Consider the following 17229-nt stretch of genomic DNA (forward strand, 5'->3'; position numbering starts at 1 on the left):
CATCAAACCTTCTGGGAACAATTAGCTCAGCGTGCTGACCACATGCTGAGAATCATTAGATTCATTATAGATGTCTCCTTCTGAAAAACACAGAGCATGTTGTGAGGTTTGTTAAAGCTGAAGTTAGATGTGAAGTCATTAGAGCGTCTTATCGTACAGTACAGGAAAAGGGCTTCTGTGATTGGACAACAAAGTCGTCACTAATTAGAACGGCTCCCTTTTTCTTCCGCTTCCTTTGTAGATGTTACAATTGAAGGCTTTCGTCCTGGCTCCAAGTCCACTTACCTAACACTCAGTGACGTGAAACGGAGAAGAAAACTTAGTGGCTTTTTAAGAAATGTAGATCAATGGCTGTGTGGAGAATTTGTGAAAGAGCATTATCTAATGATATAGCTACTCTGGATGGTATTACTCTGGCCTCCAGCACCACCGTAAGGAATCTGGGAGTTATCTTTGATCGGGATATGTCATTCAACTCCCACATAAACACATTTCAAGGACTGCCATTTCTCACCTACTAAACACTGCAAAAATCCGGCATGTTCTGTCTCAAAAAGATGCAGAAAAACTAGCCCACACTTTTTTTTTACTTCTAGGCTGGATTATTGTAATTCATTATTATAAGGCTGTCCTAGCAAGTCTCTAATATATCTCCTGCTGGTCCAAAACGTAGCTACATGTGTACTCACTAAAACTAGGAAAAGAGATCATATTTCTCCCATTTTAGCTTCGCTGCCTTCGCTCCCTATAAAGTTTAGAATAGAATTTAAAATCCTTCCCCTCACCTACAAAGCCTTTAATGGTCAGACACAATCATATCTTAAAAAGCTCTTAGTATTACCCCACTAGAACACTGCTCCGCCATTATGCAGGCTTACTTGCGGTCTCTAAAACTAGAATAGGAGGCAGAACCTTCAGTTACCAGGCTCCTCTCCTGTGGAAACATCTTTCAGATTTGGTCCAAGCGATATCAACCCTCTGTACATTTAAGAGTAGGCTTAAAAACTCAAACTTTCCTTTTTGATAAAGCTTATAGTTAGGGCTGCCCCAGGCTTGCCTTGGAACTGCCTTTAGTTATGCTGCTATAGGCCAAGATTGTCAGGGGACTTCCCATGATACACTGAGCCTCTCTCCTCCTCCCCTTCTCCATCTGTACGCATTCATGTACCATTAATGCATGTTACAAACTTGGCTTCTTCCCCAGACCTTTTTTCCCCCCCTCTCTCGTCTCACAGGTTGGATCATGACGTCACGTCACGGACCGCCTGGTTATGGATAGTGGATTGTGGTTGCAGACCGCTTGCTTCCATGGTTCTGCTTGATGCCTACACCTGCTATTATTATCATTATCGTTATTAGTCTTATTAGTCATATTTCTGTTTTTATTATTGCTGTTGTTGTGCTTCTTTGTGGTCAAGTGCTTCTCATGGGGGAACGTTGGTAAATTAAAGAGTACAGTATAGACCTGCTCTATGTGAAAAGTGCCTTGAGATAACTTCTGTTGTGATTTGGTACTGTGTAAATGTTCATCTATGGAGAGGCTAATTTAGCAGTAGGATGTGGTGAAAGGTAAGCTACAGTGCAGCAAGAAATACATGGCTCAGCATTATTCTTGCTGGCTTCACCGGTGAGTTAATTGAAGGGCTCCTCATGGTCCACTGCTCCTTTAAAACAAAAGCTTCTTAACGGTTAATAAGTACAGTGCAGCTTACTTACATTCATACATCTTGTTTCTACTCTACTTTCTTTGCCTGTGAATGGCTCCTCTACTGTAACATCCGAATGTCTCAGCTGGCAACTTTATAATCACCTTAAATCAACAATGTTTGAGTCAATGTTCACATTCACTGTTAAATATGTGCCTGTTCTGAGTTAATGTAACAAGGCCTTCTGATGAAATGAATGAATGAATACTACTAGTTGAAAAACTGCTGCTATTACAGATATCGGCTGGTTTGACATGGCTGACGTGAAGTAACAGAGGCGTCTTTCACTGCTGTATATAGTCATGTTACAGCCTTTCTGACAGGACTGTCACCTGAATGCTTTTAAATCTGAATGTGCGCCATTACAAAGTGACGCTCGTTAATGTGAGGCTAACAAGAGCGATACTCCACGTTAACAAGTCATCGTTATGGGAAAGTATTATATCCAGTGCAAAATCACAGCTGGAGGCTCTAATTGACAACATCTATCTATTAGCCTCCACATCACATTAGCTAAACAACCTGACATTTTAGCAAATATTAGTTTATTGCAGATATATCAGCATCAGCAAGTATGTGGCCCAATGCATAACAAGATACTGCAGTTTTTCAATCATTGATCATTTTACTTTTTTAATTGTAAAATGTCCTGGCAGCACATATCTTAAACAAAAACGTCATCATATTGTCAGCAGTTCTCAAACTTAATGATATGAGTGTTTGGAAGTCAAAAACATTTCATGTCCCACACACAAATCAGATTTGACTCTGTGACAAATTAATGTGAAAATGAAAAATTCAAGTTAAACTGCCACAGATTTTACATACAAAAAACACTTTTTCTTTCTTAGCTTCCTTAGCTATATATTTATAGTGAACTAGAGAGCAAGATCTAATCATATTTCAGATATGACTTATGTTTGCTTAATGAGCATCATATGCTTTTCTTTTATTTCCTGTCCATCTTGTGCACGTTGCTCTGTCTGAATAAATCAGTGGTAATTTATCATTACATGTTACTTTTAGTTATTGTGGTTTTGGAGCGTGGTGGTTTTTGATTATTTTTACTTTCTGTTCCTGTTTTTTTCTGTTCTGTTTTTTATCACGCAAATTTCATTTTTGTTTGTATTTTAACTTTGTATTGTCTACCTTTATGATTATTTTACTATTTTTACAATCTCTAGATTTGGCTTGTTTTGCTTTTTCCAGTTTTACTGATCAATATGATTTTAAATAGTTTTATGTTGTATTATTGACGCTGGACCCCAGGAAGGCTAGTGAACACTTTGTGAAAGCTAATGGAGATCTAAATAAAGAATAAATAATTAAGTAGAACTATTATTAGAGGGTTACATTTATTATTACTCCCACTTCACCCCCACTGGTGACCCTCACACTGGGAAACACTGCTGATGTGTGCGCATGTACAGAGACAGAGGTGGGCCTGTGCTGGTCATACAAAGCTGTCCATTCATACACTACAGTCTGCCCACCTTCTCTCCACCTTCATCACCTGCTTTCCCCGAATGAACCACTCCCGTCTGCTCACCAAATTCACTTCTTCTATTCTTCCTCTCTCCTCCTCCATTTGGATCTTTACATTGGCATCCATCTCTCACTAATACTTTCAGCTCTTGACCTCTACAAACATGATTATTCACTCTGCTCTCAATCTTAGTCAACTCTTTTTAAGCCTCCGCCCATTTCCTCACTTAACCTCTCGCCCTCTCTCCCCCTCTCTCTTCTCCCCACCTCCGCATGACCGTCTGAGCGACTGTGCAGAGAGATGCAGTGTTCAACATCGCAGCTAAAGTTCAGCAACATCAGTGGAGAGAAACATACTCTGGCTTGGTCCATTTCTGCCTTTTCGTCCCTCTCCTCCACTTGAAATAACTACTTGAGTTATAAGAGGAGCCCAAGAAGGCCATCTGCCTCTGAAGTGTTTGCTAATAGTGATCTTAAAACAGAATAAAGTGATGTTTACAGCTCTTCTACCTCTGTTGCAACAACCAAGGCATAATATGACTGAATATTCCTGAAGATCTGATACCTGCAACCTATTGTACATGAAATATTTGACACCCCTCGAGTGTTATTTCCTCATTAAAGTGATAATCGTTATGATACTTTAAACTTATTTATAAAAATCCGTACTAATAATACTCCTCTTATCTAATATGGGCGACAGAAGCATAGTTGGGATACAAGGGTGACAATTGCTCACAGTTGCCATGGCAACTTCATTACTTTCCTTTGACTGGGATGGTTAAACAATGACTCAACGCCTTCCAATTTAGCTTGTGACACAGATTTGTGCTTGCCGGACAGGCGGTTTGCAGAGAGTTTGGGAATTTGTAAATGGTGATTCATCGGGTATTTGCAAGTGATTAGGATGAATTACAAAACCTAATAATGAATCTGCATTTTTAACCAGACGTGCAAAAGACTTGGGTGCTTGTTCAAGTCTGCGGGTTTCTTTTTCTCTGCAGAACAAAGGAGTCTCAGTGTCCTTATTCACACGATAATCGTGTGCATTGTGGCTTCACAGGCGACGCCACTGCTCCATCTGTACAAGTGTGCTCGAGGCTGTCTATTCTCTTAACTAACTGGCCAATCAAACTCCACCCTCCCACACAGCCTTACGAAACGAGCACAGACACAGTGCACGAGATGGATGCTGAGTTATTATTGCTGGAAATGCATCCATACTGAAATTGTGTTTTTGAAAAAAAAAAGACTGATGATGTTACAGGCAAAAAGGGAGATAAAACATTAGAGAAACACAGTGGCACTCAAGCCACCCACTCGGGTACCAGAGGAGCTGCATTACTCAATAAATCAGCTTCAGGGAGCAAGAGGAGTCGTCAAGTTTGAAAAAAAACAACAACAAAAAAACACAAAGGTGCAAACACGTCATTCTGAGAAACACAAACACACTGATGTCTTCTGCATAGCCACATATTTTATGACACACACAGAAAAGCACGCGCACAAACATACACTCCCATCATCTTTACATTAAAGATTAGCAGTGCATAACTGAGCTAGAACCAATATTTTCACACATTATCCCACTCTTCCTCTCCTCCTCCTCTTATTATTCCATCACCTAGAGACTGTGTGCATGAATATACTATGCAAAGGTCTGTTTTTTAAAGGTTATATCATGACAGATGCAGTAAGACAGAGAGGAAAGTGAGAAAGCTTCAGGGGAAAATGTGCTGACGGCGAGTGTAGTAATGCCAAATTATCTCATTCAATGTGAATGTCGTTGTCTTGTTCACTTACTGCCAGTGAAGGCGATCCAGCGGGCATATTTGGTGGCTTCTCTGCGCCAGTGCGATGCCACAAGCAGTCCACAAGTGACTGTGAGGGAGATGATGCCCATGATAATGAAGAAAAGTGTGGTGACCCACTCTGGAGGAAGCCGCGGCGGAATACAGGTCCGGTCTCGTCCGTGGATGGTCTGACATTGCCGGACTAGTCCGACTGTGAGGGCACCTGCAGAGAGAGATTGAATGTTGTTTAATGGTCATCTGTATGTATTGTGTATTGTATATGTAGTATATGTAGACTAAAGACTGATTTAAAAAAAATAAACATAGCTAGGAGAAAACTACAAGAGCAAAAAAAGATGAATGGTTCTCACAACCAGTTAAAAATTGGAGGAATTTAGTTCCTTAGTTAGTGACAAGGGCCATACAGGGGACAAAGTGTTGTAGCTCAGCTGATGCCAAAGCAAACCAGAGGTAGGTGAAGTAGAAGGAATGGAAAAAGCCGGAGGGAGGCTTCTTTAATTTGTCACCGATTCAGTGCCTGCAAGGAGCTGCAGGGTTGCTTTCTCCACTCTGGTGGGTCCAATTATGCCACTGGCCAACATTTCTACTTGGGCTTCCACACTCAAGAGGAGACAGTATGGGCTAAAGTTAATCCTGCCAATTACTGAATCCATCCCACGCAGGTATGACACTCAATACAGACAGCTTCTAAGAAGTTGCATTGATACTGTAATTGATGTCCAAGCCTTCCACACTTGACTATACAACCACCTTTGTGATATCTATTCTGCCTTGGATTTTAAACTGTGTAAGTTTGCACATCTGCTCTCACAAAACATGGCATGACCTGCTGTTTGACTGCTTATCCGTCACTGATCAGCCGGGGAGACAAATGGATTCATGCCTAAGACTGAGTCATGAGCAGAGCTCAGCCAGATCCTGAGTGTGAGGTAAGTAGTCAGAGCAGGAACATGCTTCAGTGGTGCAGCCACTCTAAAGGGAGGGCATTCAATTAGAGCATGTCCTCGAGGGGGAATTTCTACCTGAGTAAGCAGAACAGCTTCGCATCACTCAGGTCTTGCTGATCACAGGTCTCAGGCAATGAGAGGGGGACTATAAGCAATAGACTGCATAAGATACAAGGTCTTTATCTGTCTGAAAAATTAGTGGGGGCGTCATTGAGAGGGTATTCTGTAGTACACACACTGATAATGTATGTAGCAGTCTTTCTGGGTGGCAGGTAAGCTGTCATACACCTCTATAATTCAACACTTCGCAGGCAGACAAATAGTGAGACATTGTTCAGACAGACAATGGCATTACAAGAAAAAAAAGACACGACACACTCATTCATTTCAATAAGGTCACTGTGTTGTTGAAGCAGAGGTGACAACACAGAAGATAAAGAAATAAAGGTTTGCCTGGCAAAAAAAGTTGAATCTGGTTTAACTTTTGTAGCAAAACAATGCAGCATCATCTGGGAAATATGTGCAATTGCACATTCCTGGTAGATTACTTAATGCGAACACTGTGATTTTACTTTTTACACAGTAGTTGGTGATAGAGGACACAATTATGTCAATGATAAAAGTTCTGCAGTGATAATCACTTAGTTGGCAAGCAAATAGCAAAGGAGACAAACAATTGTGCAGCCTTCTAGCAAATAAGGTTTCAAACTGATGGATGTTTTACTCAAATTTACTTTACTATATTGTACTTCGTCACAGCAGAACCTGAAGCAAACTGCCACAGCCAAACGCTGCTTTGGTCTGAAGGTCCGGTTACTGAAACAAACCAACCATCGGTGTTGCAATGGCATACAATGTCATGCAGTCATAACACTTGTAAAACTACTTTTAAAAATAGTTTCTACATGTCTGTATAAAACTGTAAAGGATTGCATGTGGCAAAGCTAATTCTAAATTGAGGCTATACTGGCACAAAGTCTTCTTAGAATAATATAAAGACATGATTTTCTCCTTGTGTCTGAAGCATAAACTGAAGAAAAATTAATGAGCGGTAAACACTCATTCCACTGACCACAACCACAATGACCCATTCATTGAAACGGCGAGCCTGTGTGGGCAACATCATAAGAGTCCAACAGTGTCTCAGCAGGTGGGCGGATGTGTGCATGAAACAAGTATGTACGCTGGAATTTCAAAAGGTCAAACCTGTTGCTTGCTCTGTCTGACACCTGAATCGAGACGTTTTATAACCCATCAATTAAATCTTTGTGTACTTACACAATGAATAAATGACGCTGCTAAAAAACGTATTGAGTCTGAACTCCTTGAATTCAAACAGAAAAGCAAAGCCTGTGTGTTCTTGTTGATCCGGGGGCGTGGTGGTTCTGCAGGTTGTCCAGAGGAAATCCTGTCCCCTTTATAACACCCAGTGAAAGCGCTGCCTTCACAGCAACAACCAAACACAAACTCAACCCTTCCCAGCCCACACAAACAATACCAGTGGTTCAAAAGAAACACTTTGGGGGGTTGTAGAAGGTAAGTTAAGCTATGTATGGAACTAGCAGGTTCGTATCCAATGTGCTGTTTGAGCCACCGAGATTAAAACATACTTTTCAGACCTCACAGACAACAGTGCTTTCATTAAGGCACACGTTTATTACAGATGAGTGTTAACTGAAAACGATGCCGTCCATCTTCATTTTCACCTTATTGCCTGCCTTATTGCTATAGCGATTCACATCTTGCAGCGCAGAACACTTATGTAATAACACTGAGAAGAGAAAAGAAAAAAAAGGAGGTCATGGCTCATGACAAAAATGGCACCTGAATGGCTCTCGGGCTTACTCAACAGTCTATTCCTGACGTCGGCCCAATATTACAGAGTAACCTTGAACAAATTAAAGAAGGTAGGTGAGGGAGGCATAGAAAGGAGAACAGGAGAGCATTAGGCAAAAGTCTGATCGCTGCAGTTAAAGGCACCGTTTTATGGCCATTTCCCCTGGATCCTCTGGACTCCTGCTGTTTCACTAGCTCTCGGTGGAATTCCTGCCCTACAGCAGGCAGGCACGCTATGGTACACGGAAACAGGTAAACAACCCAACAAGCAAGACTGAACACACAAACTGCACTGGTTGAAATGTGTCTAATAGTCAACAGTATGTTCAGGATACATTTTTCAAAGATTGAAATTACAGTACAAAAATTCCAGAACTATGTGCATGAACAATATTTCATAGTGACACCTTTGTTGTATAATCAAGTGATCATAAAAAGGTAAAAGGCAGACACACTCGTAAGAGTTCGTTAGTGAGTTTTCTGCGGTATGGCTTCTTTAACCCTTAAACAGGCAGGAGTAGAAAATGAAATGTGAAAATTAATTTAGATGCTGCTAGTTATCTCATTTGCACCTAAATAGACATTTCCACAAATATTATTTCAAATTATAACTTCAAATTGTTCAGTTTTGTGGTTCTGGTTCTGGGGAAAGTTTTGTTCAAATTAGGCATTTTGGGTGTTGTAGTGGCGTTTTGTGTTTCCAGTCTTTACTATGGCCACTGTTTCTATGCAAATCAAGAAGTAAAGTCTTGTACATCCCTCTCAAAAACTCTATTTATATTTCCCTGTCCACTCAACCTTAAATGCACGGTTTGCACTGTCAACTTTTCTTTTTTGTATTGGATAGTTTTGAACCTTTTGAACCTTGCTAACTGTGACTGTAATGGTTGAAAGATGACAGGCAAGAGCGATGTATCCCTGAAAAGTGGTCCGGGTCAGCTTGTGGTGAAATTTTGTTCCCATACCAGATTAAACTGTTAATCAGTCCAGACCCTGACCAGAGTCTGACTACTGAGTATGTATGTGGGGTTTGACCAAAGTGTAGTCATGTTCGTTCTGTATTAAATTAAACTGCCCCTCACTCAGCACTGAAAACTAATGTGATATAATAATAAATACTGAAGGCAGCAATCACAACCTGTAAACTAGACTAATAAATGAACCATTTCCAAACACATAGCATCAGTGCTGCTATTTGCTGACTGTGCACATCAGCAGTTAAAGCTGAACAAAGGCACAGGAGATGGCACTGAAACAGTTAACGTATACTTGAACTCATCACACCTACTGGCTTCAATTACAGCAAACAGTAGATATTTGCACAGCAGAAGTGTTATGTGAACATATCTTTACCTAGCCTGGGTATACCCATGCTCTCTTTCCAGCGACATTCCACTTCGCTCAGAAAGTTAGCATGGCCACCAGAAAATATTTTCGCCTGAGATAGGGAACCAATCACAGAACGGGGAGGCGGGCTCAAGACGATGACGACCGTAGAGCAACTCTGTTTACATGCAGCATGGCGGCCACGGAGGTGCAGCAACCGTTTGAAGCAGCAGTAGATTGTGTGCTAAATAAATTGGAAGGCAAGTTCACTTTGACAATAGAATAAAAACTTGCACTACATGATTTTCCCTTCATAAAAAGGATGTGTTCGCGCTGCTCCCTACAGGCTCTGAATACATCATTGTGTATCGTTGATATGATTGGCTGTAAGTTTGTCCAGTAACGTATAGAAGCATTTGATCGACATTCGTTGATCCCGCCTCAAATACGAGAAAATGAACGGCTCATTGCCAGACCCTACCTCAATTGTGGTAGGGTCTGGCGTTAGCCAGGCTAATCTTTACCTGCAAGAAACAGGAACCACCTAAATGCTTAGTTTACGAACTCTTGCATTATTTCTCTGTCTCTCATTTACAGAAAAAAAATGGACATTCTCCATTTTGAGTCTGCATGCACCTCCCATGCCCTTATCATGTCCTGTTAGCCTGCAGTCAACTTTGTGCTCACTATGATCAATATACTCCTCTCACCATGCCTTTGTCCAAATGAGAGGAAATGAGGGCCATGTCTGCTCATCTTCACCATGTTGACGCTGTCATTAGTGGAGCATTTAGGGTGCTGTTGTTTGTAAGCTCTGGAGGGATGAGTCAAACAGGCCTCTGAACTGCGGTGGGCGGCGAGTAGGCAAGCTAAAAAACCCAACAGCTGCTTATTCTTCTGCTGCTGTTGCTGCTAGAGGTTTTTACAGCGCCCACTTACATTGTAGGCGCACTGGAGCACAGCTGTGTACGGTCCAAACTCTTGTACAAAACATGGCAGACAAAGCCATGCAGGATGGAAGTATAAAAACACCAACATACCAACAGAAAGTGCACACATGTCCAGTGGTAAGCACCAGCAAACCTGGCTTCTCATCTTTAGCTGGACTACTGACAAAGCATGGTAAACATGACTTTGAATTCACTGCTAAAGAAAACCATATTTGACATTTTATAGTCAAATGCTACCCGCTTAAGTGCTGTTATTACCAGAAATTAATCCTGTTTACTGCCACAGTGTCCTCAGTTAGCTTCCCTTTTATAGAGAAGTGATGGATTATGTTTGATAGTATCTCACTTGTCTCATTTCTACATTAGTGCTGTTATCAACTTAGATGAAATGATCAGATTTTGATATCAAACATTCCAAATTTACCAAATGGGCAAAATGTGAAACATCATCTTCAAGAAATATTGAATGGAGCAATATTCTTTCACATTTGTTGGCAATGTATTCCATTAAATAACAATGATATTGAATCTCCTCAATGCAACTCAAGTGCATCCATTACCACAGATAAATCTATTGTTAGAGTATTATGTTGATATAAGAGGCACATGAGCTGCTGAACAGATTCATTTTTAATTCAACGTGAAGCACCTTGTGGGCCGCCTAACAACTCGCTCATCTGCGTTTGGCAGACTGTAGATTAAGGATAAGTGGGAGCTGTTCAGTCTTCAACACATCCTCATAATTAAAGACAGCATAGGTCTAAAATTCAGCCAACAAAAAAACAACCTAGAGTTGTAGCTGTTGTAAGAACGACCAAAGGACTCTAATATGCTATTTTCCACAACCATTACAAATCACTGTTAAAAAATAATTATGTTTTATGTCGTGACAATGCTGTGGCAAAGGTCTGGTTACATTTAGGCACAAAAAACACTTGTTTAGGGTGAAGGGAAGATCATGGTTTGGGGTAAAATGATTACTTGAAATGTGGTTTATACTTCCTTAAAGTTACGTAACCTTTGCCATCATGGCAACAGTAAACACCAAGATGTTTTTTGCAAAAAATGTATTGACTCGCAGTTGGAAACGGGAAGTGAGCCATGGTCTCCTGCAGCAAAGTCCACTTTTTGCTAGCTATGGAGCCGTCCAGCGTCCTTCTGATAAGGCAAAAATAATCTTATCAAGTCACCTTATATTGACATCACTGAACTGCATTACTTCCTCAGGTCATAATTACTACAGCTGCTAGATGGCAGAAACATAACTATAAGTTGTTCATACCGACCTATATTGTTGTTTTTCATTTGAAAAAAGGCTGTCAGTCCTTGTCAGACCAGTTTTACACACGAGAACCTGCTGCACCTATGGAAACTTTAATGATGTAATTAAGCAGCAGCTCAGACCTCCACCTGCAGGCAAAGAAAATAGTAGCAATTATAGGAATTAGTGTTACAGCTGCAATTTTCCTTTTTTTTAATGTAGTTTTGTGCGTTTTAGGTCCTACGGTCAACTCTTGTGAGCTAAAAATGTTACACCTGTATGTGAAATATGTCACAACTAAACACGTTTCTTTGTAAAAACCTCTCTGTTTCTTTCTGAGCCAAAGCGTGTGTAACCACAAAGTTGTTCTGTTTACTACAAGCGTTGCAAGGGCTTTGGCCTTTTTAGACTTTTTTCCCCTTCTCTGTGCACCTTTGAAGTAGGTGAAGTTGTGCCGGACACCTCTACTCTGCTGTTTCTCTCTTTGACTGCTGGTGGCACAGGCCGGACTGGACTGCAGGTCTGAACTGCTGGCACTGCAACTCTGCAACTGAGTGGTTATGGTTCTGCCTGGTTTCAGTTACTTTGTGTCTATGACACTGTGTGTTCTTGTACCTTGATAAAAACATCTCTCAATTTATAACAATTTTATATTCTGACTTCCTCTTTTTTAGATAATGTCAGACTCAGCTTATAACTTTTCCCTATTTTGTTCTTTTGTTTTGTAAATGCTTGTGGTTTCCTGTATATGCTGCAATGCATTCTCTTTTTAAAAAGCCAGATTTTTAACACCAACTAAAAGGTATAATAATAATAATAACTAGTATGGAGAGTGTGTTCAACTATGGTGCCTGGGTTTTTTGGACATAGTCAGTTTTAACAGCACCTGTAACAGCATGCTGAGGCTGATACAGATCATTAGTGTTCATGCCTTTCAGGGGGAAATGGATGTGTTCATTATAAAAAAGGGATAATGGCACTGTCCCTGAGTTAATAAACATATTCTGTGTGGGACAATGTCTGCAGCGTGGAGGTTATTTACCTTCAATGATGATCTGATGAGAAAATTAGGACGATAATATTTTTGTGTGGAGGGAAATCGCAAGCAATGAAATAGCCACGTTTGTCACGACTATCACCTTGTATTCTTCGTTGGCAGCAGTCTTTTAAGTTCGCTCCATTCAGTAGCTCACAGTATACAATAACACTTGGGGAAGTAATCTGAGGGTAACACTATGTGGGAACATATGTGTTAACACTTTATTTTTAAATGGACAATGATTGTGTAACTGTGTACAGCTGTAATGAAGCACACATGACACTGTTCACACTGAAACAGTTAAATGAGCTGTGCCACAGGAAACCCACATGGAACGACGTTATGTGTGAAAACCATCAAAGTCATCATCACCGGCCCTGGAAACAGCATCGTGATGAGAAGGCAGCCTGCACCTGGATGTGATTTAGCATTTTTTTCCAAGTGTGTGTGTGCATACAGAGTGCTTTAGAGGTTATTCAAGCTCTGGAGAATGACATCCACTGTGGTGACAAGTATCTGCAGGAGGGCACTCGATGGCAGAGCTGCCGGGAATCACAGTTTCTGTCCAGCACTGCAGCAACAATGGCTTTGCCTTGAAGCTCAGAACAGGAAATCAACTTTGGCTGTTATTGCCTGAGGATATAACACTGAAGTGAGGACAATGTCATGGATCCACATTGTGTCTTTTGTGTTCAATGACAGCACTGCTTCATCTCCTGCCTCCAGTGTGCTGGATCTACAGGGGTTTGCCTTTTTGTGTGTGTGTTAAATCTTGACCTATAGGTTTTATATCCATTGTCAGTGTGGCTGATTGCGAGAAACAGCATTCATTAGCGCAGAAGGATTTTCTGCAGCTTGTTTGTTGATTCTTGATCAATTTACAAAAAAACATTACACACAGTCACTTGACTGAAATGGGAGGAAAAAGCCACACACTTCATGAGCAAAGTCGGCTTTTATCGATGCTAACTGCCACACGCTGAATTCCTACAAGACCAGGTTATAAATGCACTGAGCCCCCCTGATAACACAACACCAAAGCAGGGAGCTAGAGGTCAGCTGACTGGAGATAATACAATGTGGGGAGTCATTGGAGGCTCTTCCTCCATAATAACTTCAAACAATGCACTCGTCTGTGGAGTGTGGCAGACATTTAGCAGCATGTTGGCTAAAAAGGAGACTTACAGATCAGGTATTTGAAATTCAAGTGTTCCAACAGAAGTAGATTTAATATAGCAGCAGTCTCAAACCTCTAAATAACATATGCATAACCAGACAAACTGCACTGACGAGTAGCAAAGGTCACACTATTATTGCAAACTGTAAGGGGTTGACAAATAAAGCCATTTGACATGACACCAAATGTCACCTAACCTTTTGTGCTTGTGCAACAATGACGTATCATCTGAAACTTTTAATAATTTAACCAGGAAATGTATTTTACATATGCCCTGTATGAGAGATGTGTTGTGCTTGTGAATATGAAAGTGGAGATCATCACCAAAAGTTATTTGTCTTTTACAGGCAGTAATATGTCTGTAAAAGACACAAAATGGTACAATAACTCATGTCCGAGCTGGAAAATGCATAACTCTGCAAGTGAATGCAAACACAGTACTGAATACAAACAAACTCTTCTTTTAAAACTGAGTTTACGATTATATATTGCAAGGCAGAGGCTGGCTTACTCAAAATGGTCAGGACAAAGGTGTGGTGAATCGGACGCGAGTAGTCTGCCACCTTCACATCTCATAAAACCGTCTGAGACAAAATATGTCAGTCATCAAAGAGAGGGGTGTAAGCTGTGAGGGGAAGTGAGAGCTGAGACAGTGGTGGAAGTTGGTAACTGTACGACACCCACTCTTAAAACAACATCCACACTCACTCAGCACAACACTGGAGTTTAAATATAGCAGAAGTTCAGCTTTCTGTACAAGTGCATACAGAACTGTGGATCTTAAATCCCTTTCACACATACACTGAAACCCTGAAAATATCCAGACTTTACCCGAAGGAGTTATATGTGAGAACGCAAAGGTCTGAATCAGTTGGGCTGAAAACTAATCAGACTTTACCCTGCCGGTTCCCTAGTTCCAAGTCTATGTAATGTCCAATTGAACACATGTATGAATACAGCAGGTCATTTTCTGAAGAATTCGTTGACGTTTCTAACATGAGACTGGCACTGGATATGCCACCCGCATTCCCATTTAAAGACTTCTCCCTACTCTGCTTCTGATTAGCTAGTACTTGTTGACACAGCCTGAAAGCTCTGCTGTGAGGCTAATGGGAGACTAAAATGAAAAGGGGTTTTATTTCTGGTAAACAGCTTTTTTTTAAAATTAATTACAACCGAAGCATCCTTTTTGCGTCACACCCGGCACGCTCTAACCAAGTGCCACCTCTTGCCTTAACGACCAAAGTATCTCCAGGAGTGGAGAACACGTCTGACAACGACAATCTCCTGTTGTGCGCTTGTTGTGAAAGGGCAACTCCGGAAATGACCAGACATTGTCCACAGTTCATAAGAAAAAACAACGTTAGTGTATTTTGGCTGTGGTGCACTAATTTTAGGTGTTGAACTGGGCTACAAAGACCAGCACCTCACAGATCCACTGAGCAAAAAGGCATTACTTGCTCTCCAGTACAGTCTCATGGCATGCATTGTAGACGCTGCCCTTATTTAATTTGCATCCTATCATTACATTTGCACAGATTGCTCATTCTGTGGAGCTAATACAGTCTGGATGTGTATTGGTGGATGATGAACCCTTCCTGACCCAGTTACTAAGCTGTCATCCTGCAGCGGGAACAAAGAGGAGCAGCTGTCTATCAATAGACTGAACGTGTTTTCAGGACTGACACAAATAAAACCAAGGACCGACAGCACGTGTGTCTGTACAAAACCAGCAGAGACGCCAAAAATAAATACCCACTTTGGCTCCTACAGTGATCACCGATCTGATTGATTACATGGTGATCACTTCAAACGCAGGATAACCATTAATTTTACTGCTGAAACAATCAGTAGTTTAACTGATTAATCGACTGACTGAAAACTAATCACAAACTGTCCACAAACTGGACAACCAAGTCATCCATTAGTAAGTAATTCTGTGACTAATGCTTTTTTTTTTTAAATTGTTGATAAATCTGTTTAGAGTGGCAAAGACTAATTGATTAGTCAAGCAACAGAAAATTATTAATTTTGTGTCATTTTTTTAAAGGAAGAATACCCAAATTCTGTTATTGCAGCTTCTCAAATTTGAATATTTTCTGGTTTGTTTCCTCTTCTGTGATAATATACTAAATATATTTAGGTTGTGGACTTTGGGTCGGGACAAAAGAAGACATTTGAGGACATCACCATGGTCTTTGGGAAACAGTGATTGACTTTTCTTTTTTGTTCTCTCTCTTTTTTTTAATACTATTTTCTGACATTTTATAGACCAAACAACTAATCAATTAATCATGGAAACAATGACAGATTTATCTGCAGCCCTAAATCATTGGATTTTGTACTGCTGATCATACAAGACAATCACTTAAAAAAACACTTGCTTGATAGTTTAGAAATGAATATGGCTATTTTTTGTTTTTACCATTTTCTGACATTTTTCCAAATTAATCAAAAAAGTCCAAAGTAATCGTTAGTTGTAGACGCAGCAATGATCCACACTATTGATCAATCAGTCATGAAACTGCAGTTATATATCTTGGTATTTTGGTCTGGGGGTCAATAACAGACTATATAAAAAATGCTCAGAAAACACTGCTGTGGAGGACAAAAGATGCAGTCTGTTGATTAAACCCTCTAGACAATAGGACACATCTTTGTTGTGGAGATTATCTGATGGCAAATACTCGTTCGATGATGGGACAGTGGCAAGAAATCCTGCTAAAACAACAACAATAACAACAACACAAAACATAACAGTGTATTTGAGGGCTTGTTACCTGCTGATTCACCGGTGTTGATCCAGTCTGGGTTTGCAATGCTGGCTATTGCAAAGATATCTGCGGCCAGAAACAGGCACCCTGAAATGATCGTCAGTTTATCCATATCGCCAGCTGAGGAAGCGGTGAATGACGATGGGGGGGAAATGTGGTGGTCGGTGTCCAAATTGTGAGCCTCAGGGTGGGCTGTTATCAGTCTAACCTCGCCCCCTTCAACACGAGCCTGCTGTTGTGGTTCTGCTGTGCATTTTGCAGCAATGTTAGCTCCTTCGCGTCAAGCAAGCGAGAGCCTCCAGCCACAAAGAGCATCACATCTCAAATGCCACACACTGTAGTCCAGTAAGGTAAAACAATAGCTCACTCGGCGCCGGGGTCCTGAACCGCTTTTGTTGTCTTTCGGATCGGTTTAGCAGCAGCAGCAGCAGCATCGGGCACGGCTGCAGCTAGCAGGCAGCTAGCTAGCTACTTCCCAGATTCGGGCTCGGTGTGCCGAGCTGCGGCCCAGAAGCTGTTGGACGGCCGAAAGCACGTCTGCGCTAACATTTCAGACGCAATGTCACACAAACGAGGGTGCAGAAGAAGCAAAGCAAAGTCCCCCCTCACTTTTTTTAGAAGAAGGACTATCGTTATCCGTCAGGAAAACGAGAAGCCATCACCCTCTCTCGCTTACTCGAGCCCGTTCTTCTTCTCCGCTGGAAAAGCATCTGGTACTTTCAGCCAGCTTCACCCCCTCTTCCCATTCTCCTTCTTCTTCTTGTAAGGAGGAGGAGGCTGGACACGGTGTTTAACGCTGCGTATTTCAATCCTTAAAAGCGACGTGATAGATCCCAAACAGGGTGGTTAGACGGCACCGTTATTGTTGTGCTTCCCACCCGTATGCCCACCGTTAGCTCAGCCTCCCTTTCTGC

General features: G+C 41.2%; 1 protein-coding gene across 1 annotated transcript in view; it reads right to left on the bottom strand.

Moving 5' to 3' along the window:
• The window catches only part of mosmoa (modulator of smoothened a), a 22150-nt gene extending 4952 nt beyond the window's left edge, over window positions 1-17198 (bottom strand). Inside the window, exons 1-2 of the mRNA XM_062439570.1 lie at window positions 16322-17198; window positions 4995-5207 (exon numbers count right to left, since the gene is read on the bottom strand). Of these exons, the coding sequence (XP_062295554.1) occupies window positions 4995-5207; window positions 16322-16427 (319 nt within the window). The 5' untranslated portion in view covers window positions 16428-17198. The remainder of the gene's footprint in view (window positions 1-4994; window positions 5208-16321) is intronic.
• Window positions 17199-17229: the final 31 nt, after the last annotated feature.

Source organism: Scomber scombrus, chromosome 18 (assembly GCF_963691925.1).
Source record: "Scomber scombrus chromosome 18, fScoSco1.1, whole genome shotgun sequence".
Lineage (NCBI taxonomy): Eukaryota > Metazoa > Chordata > Actinopteri > Scombriformes > Scombridae > Scomber > Scomber scombrus.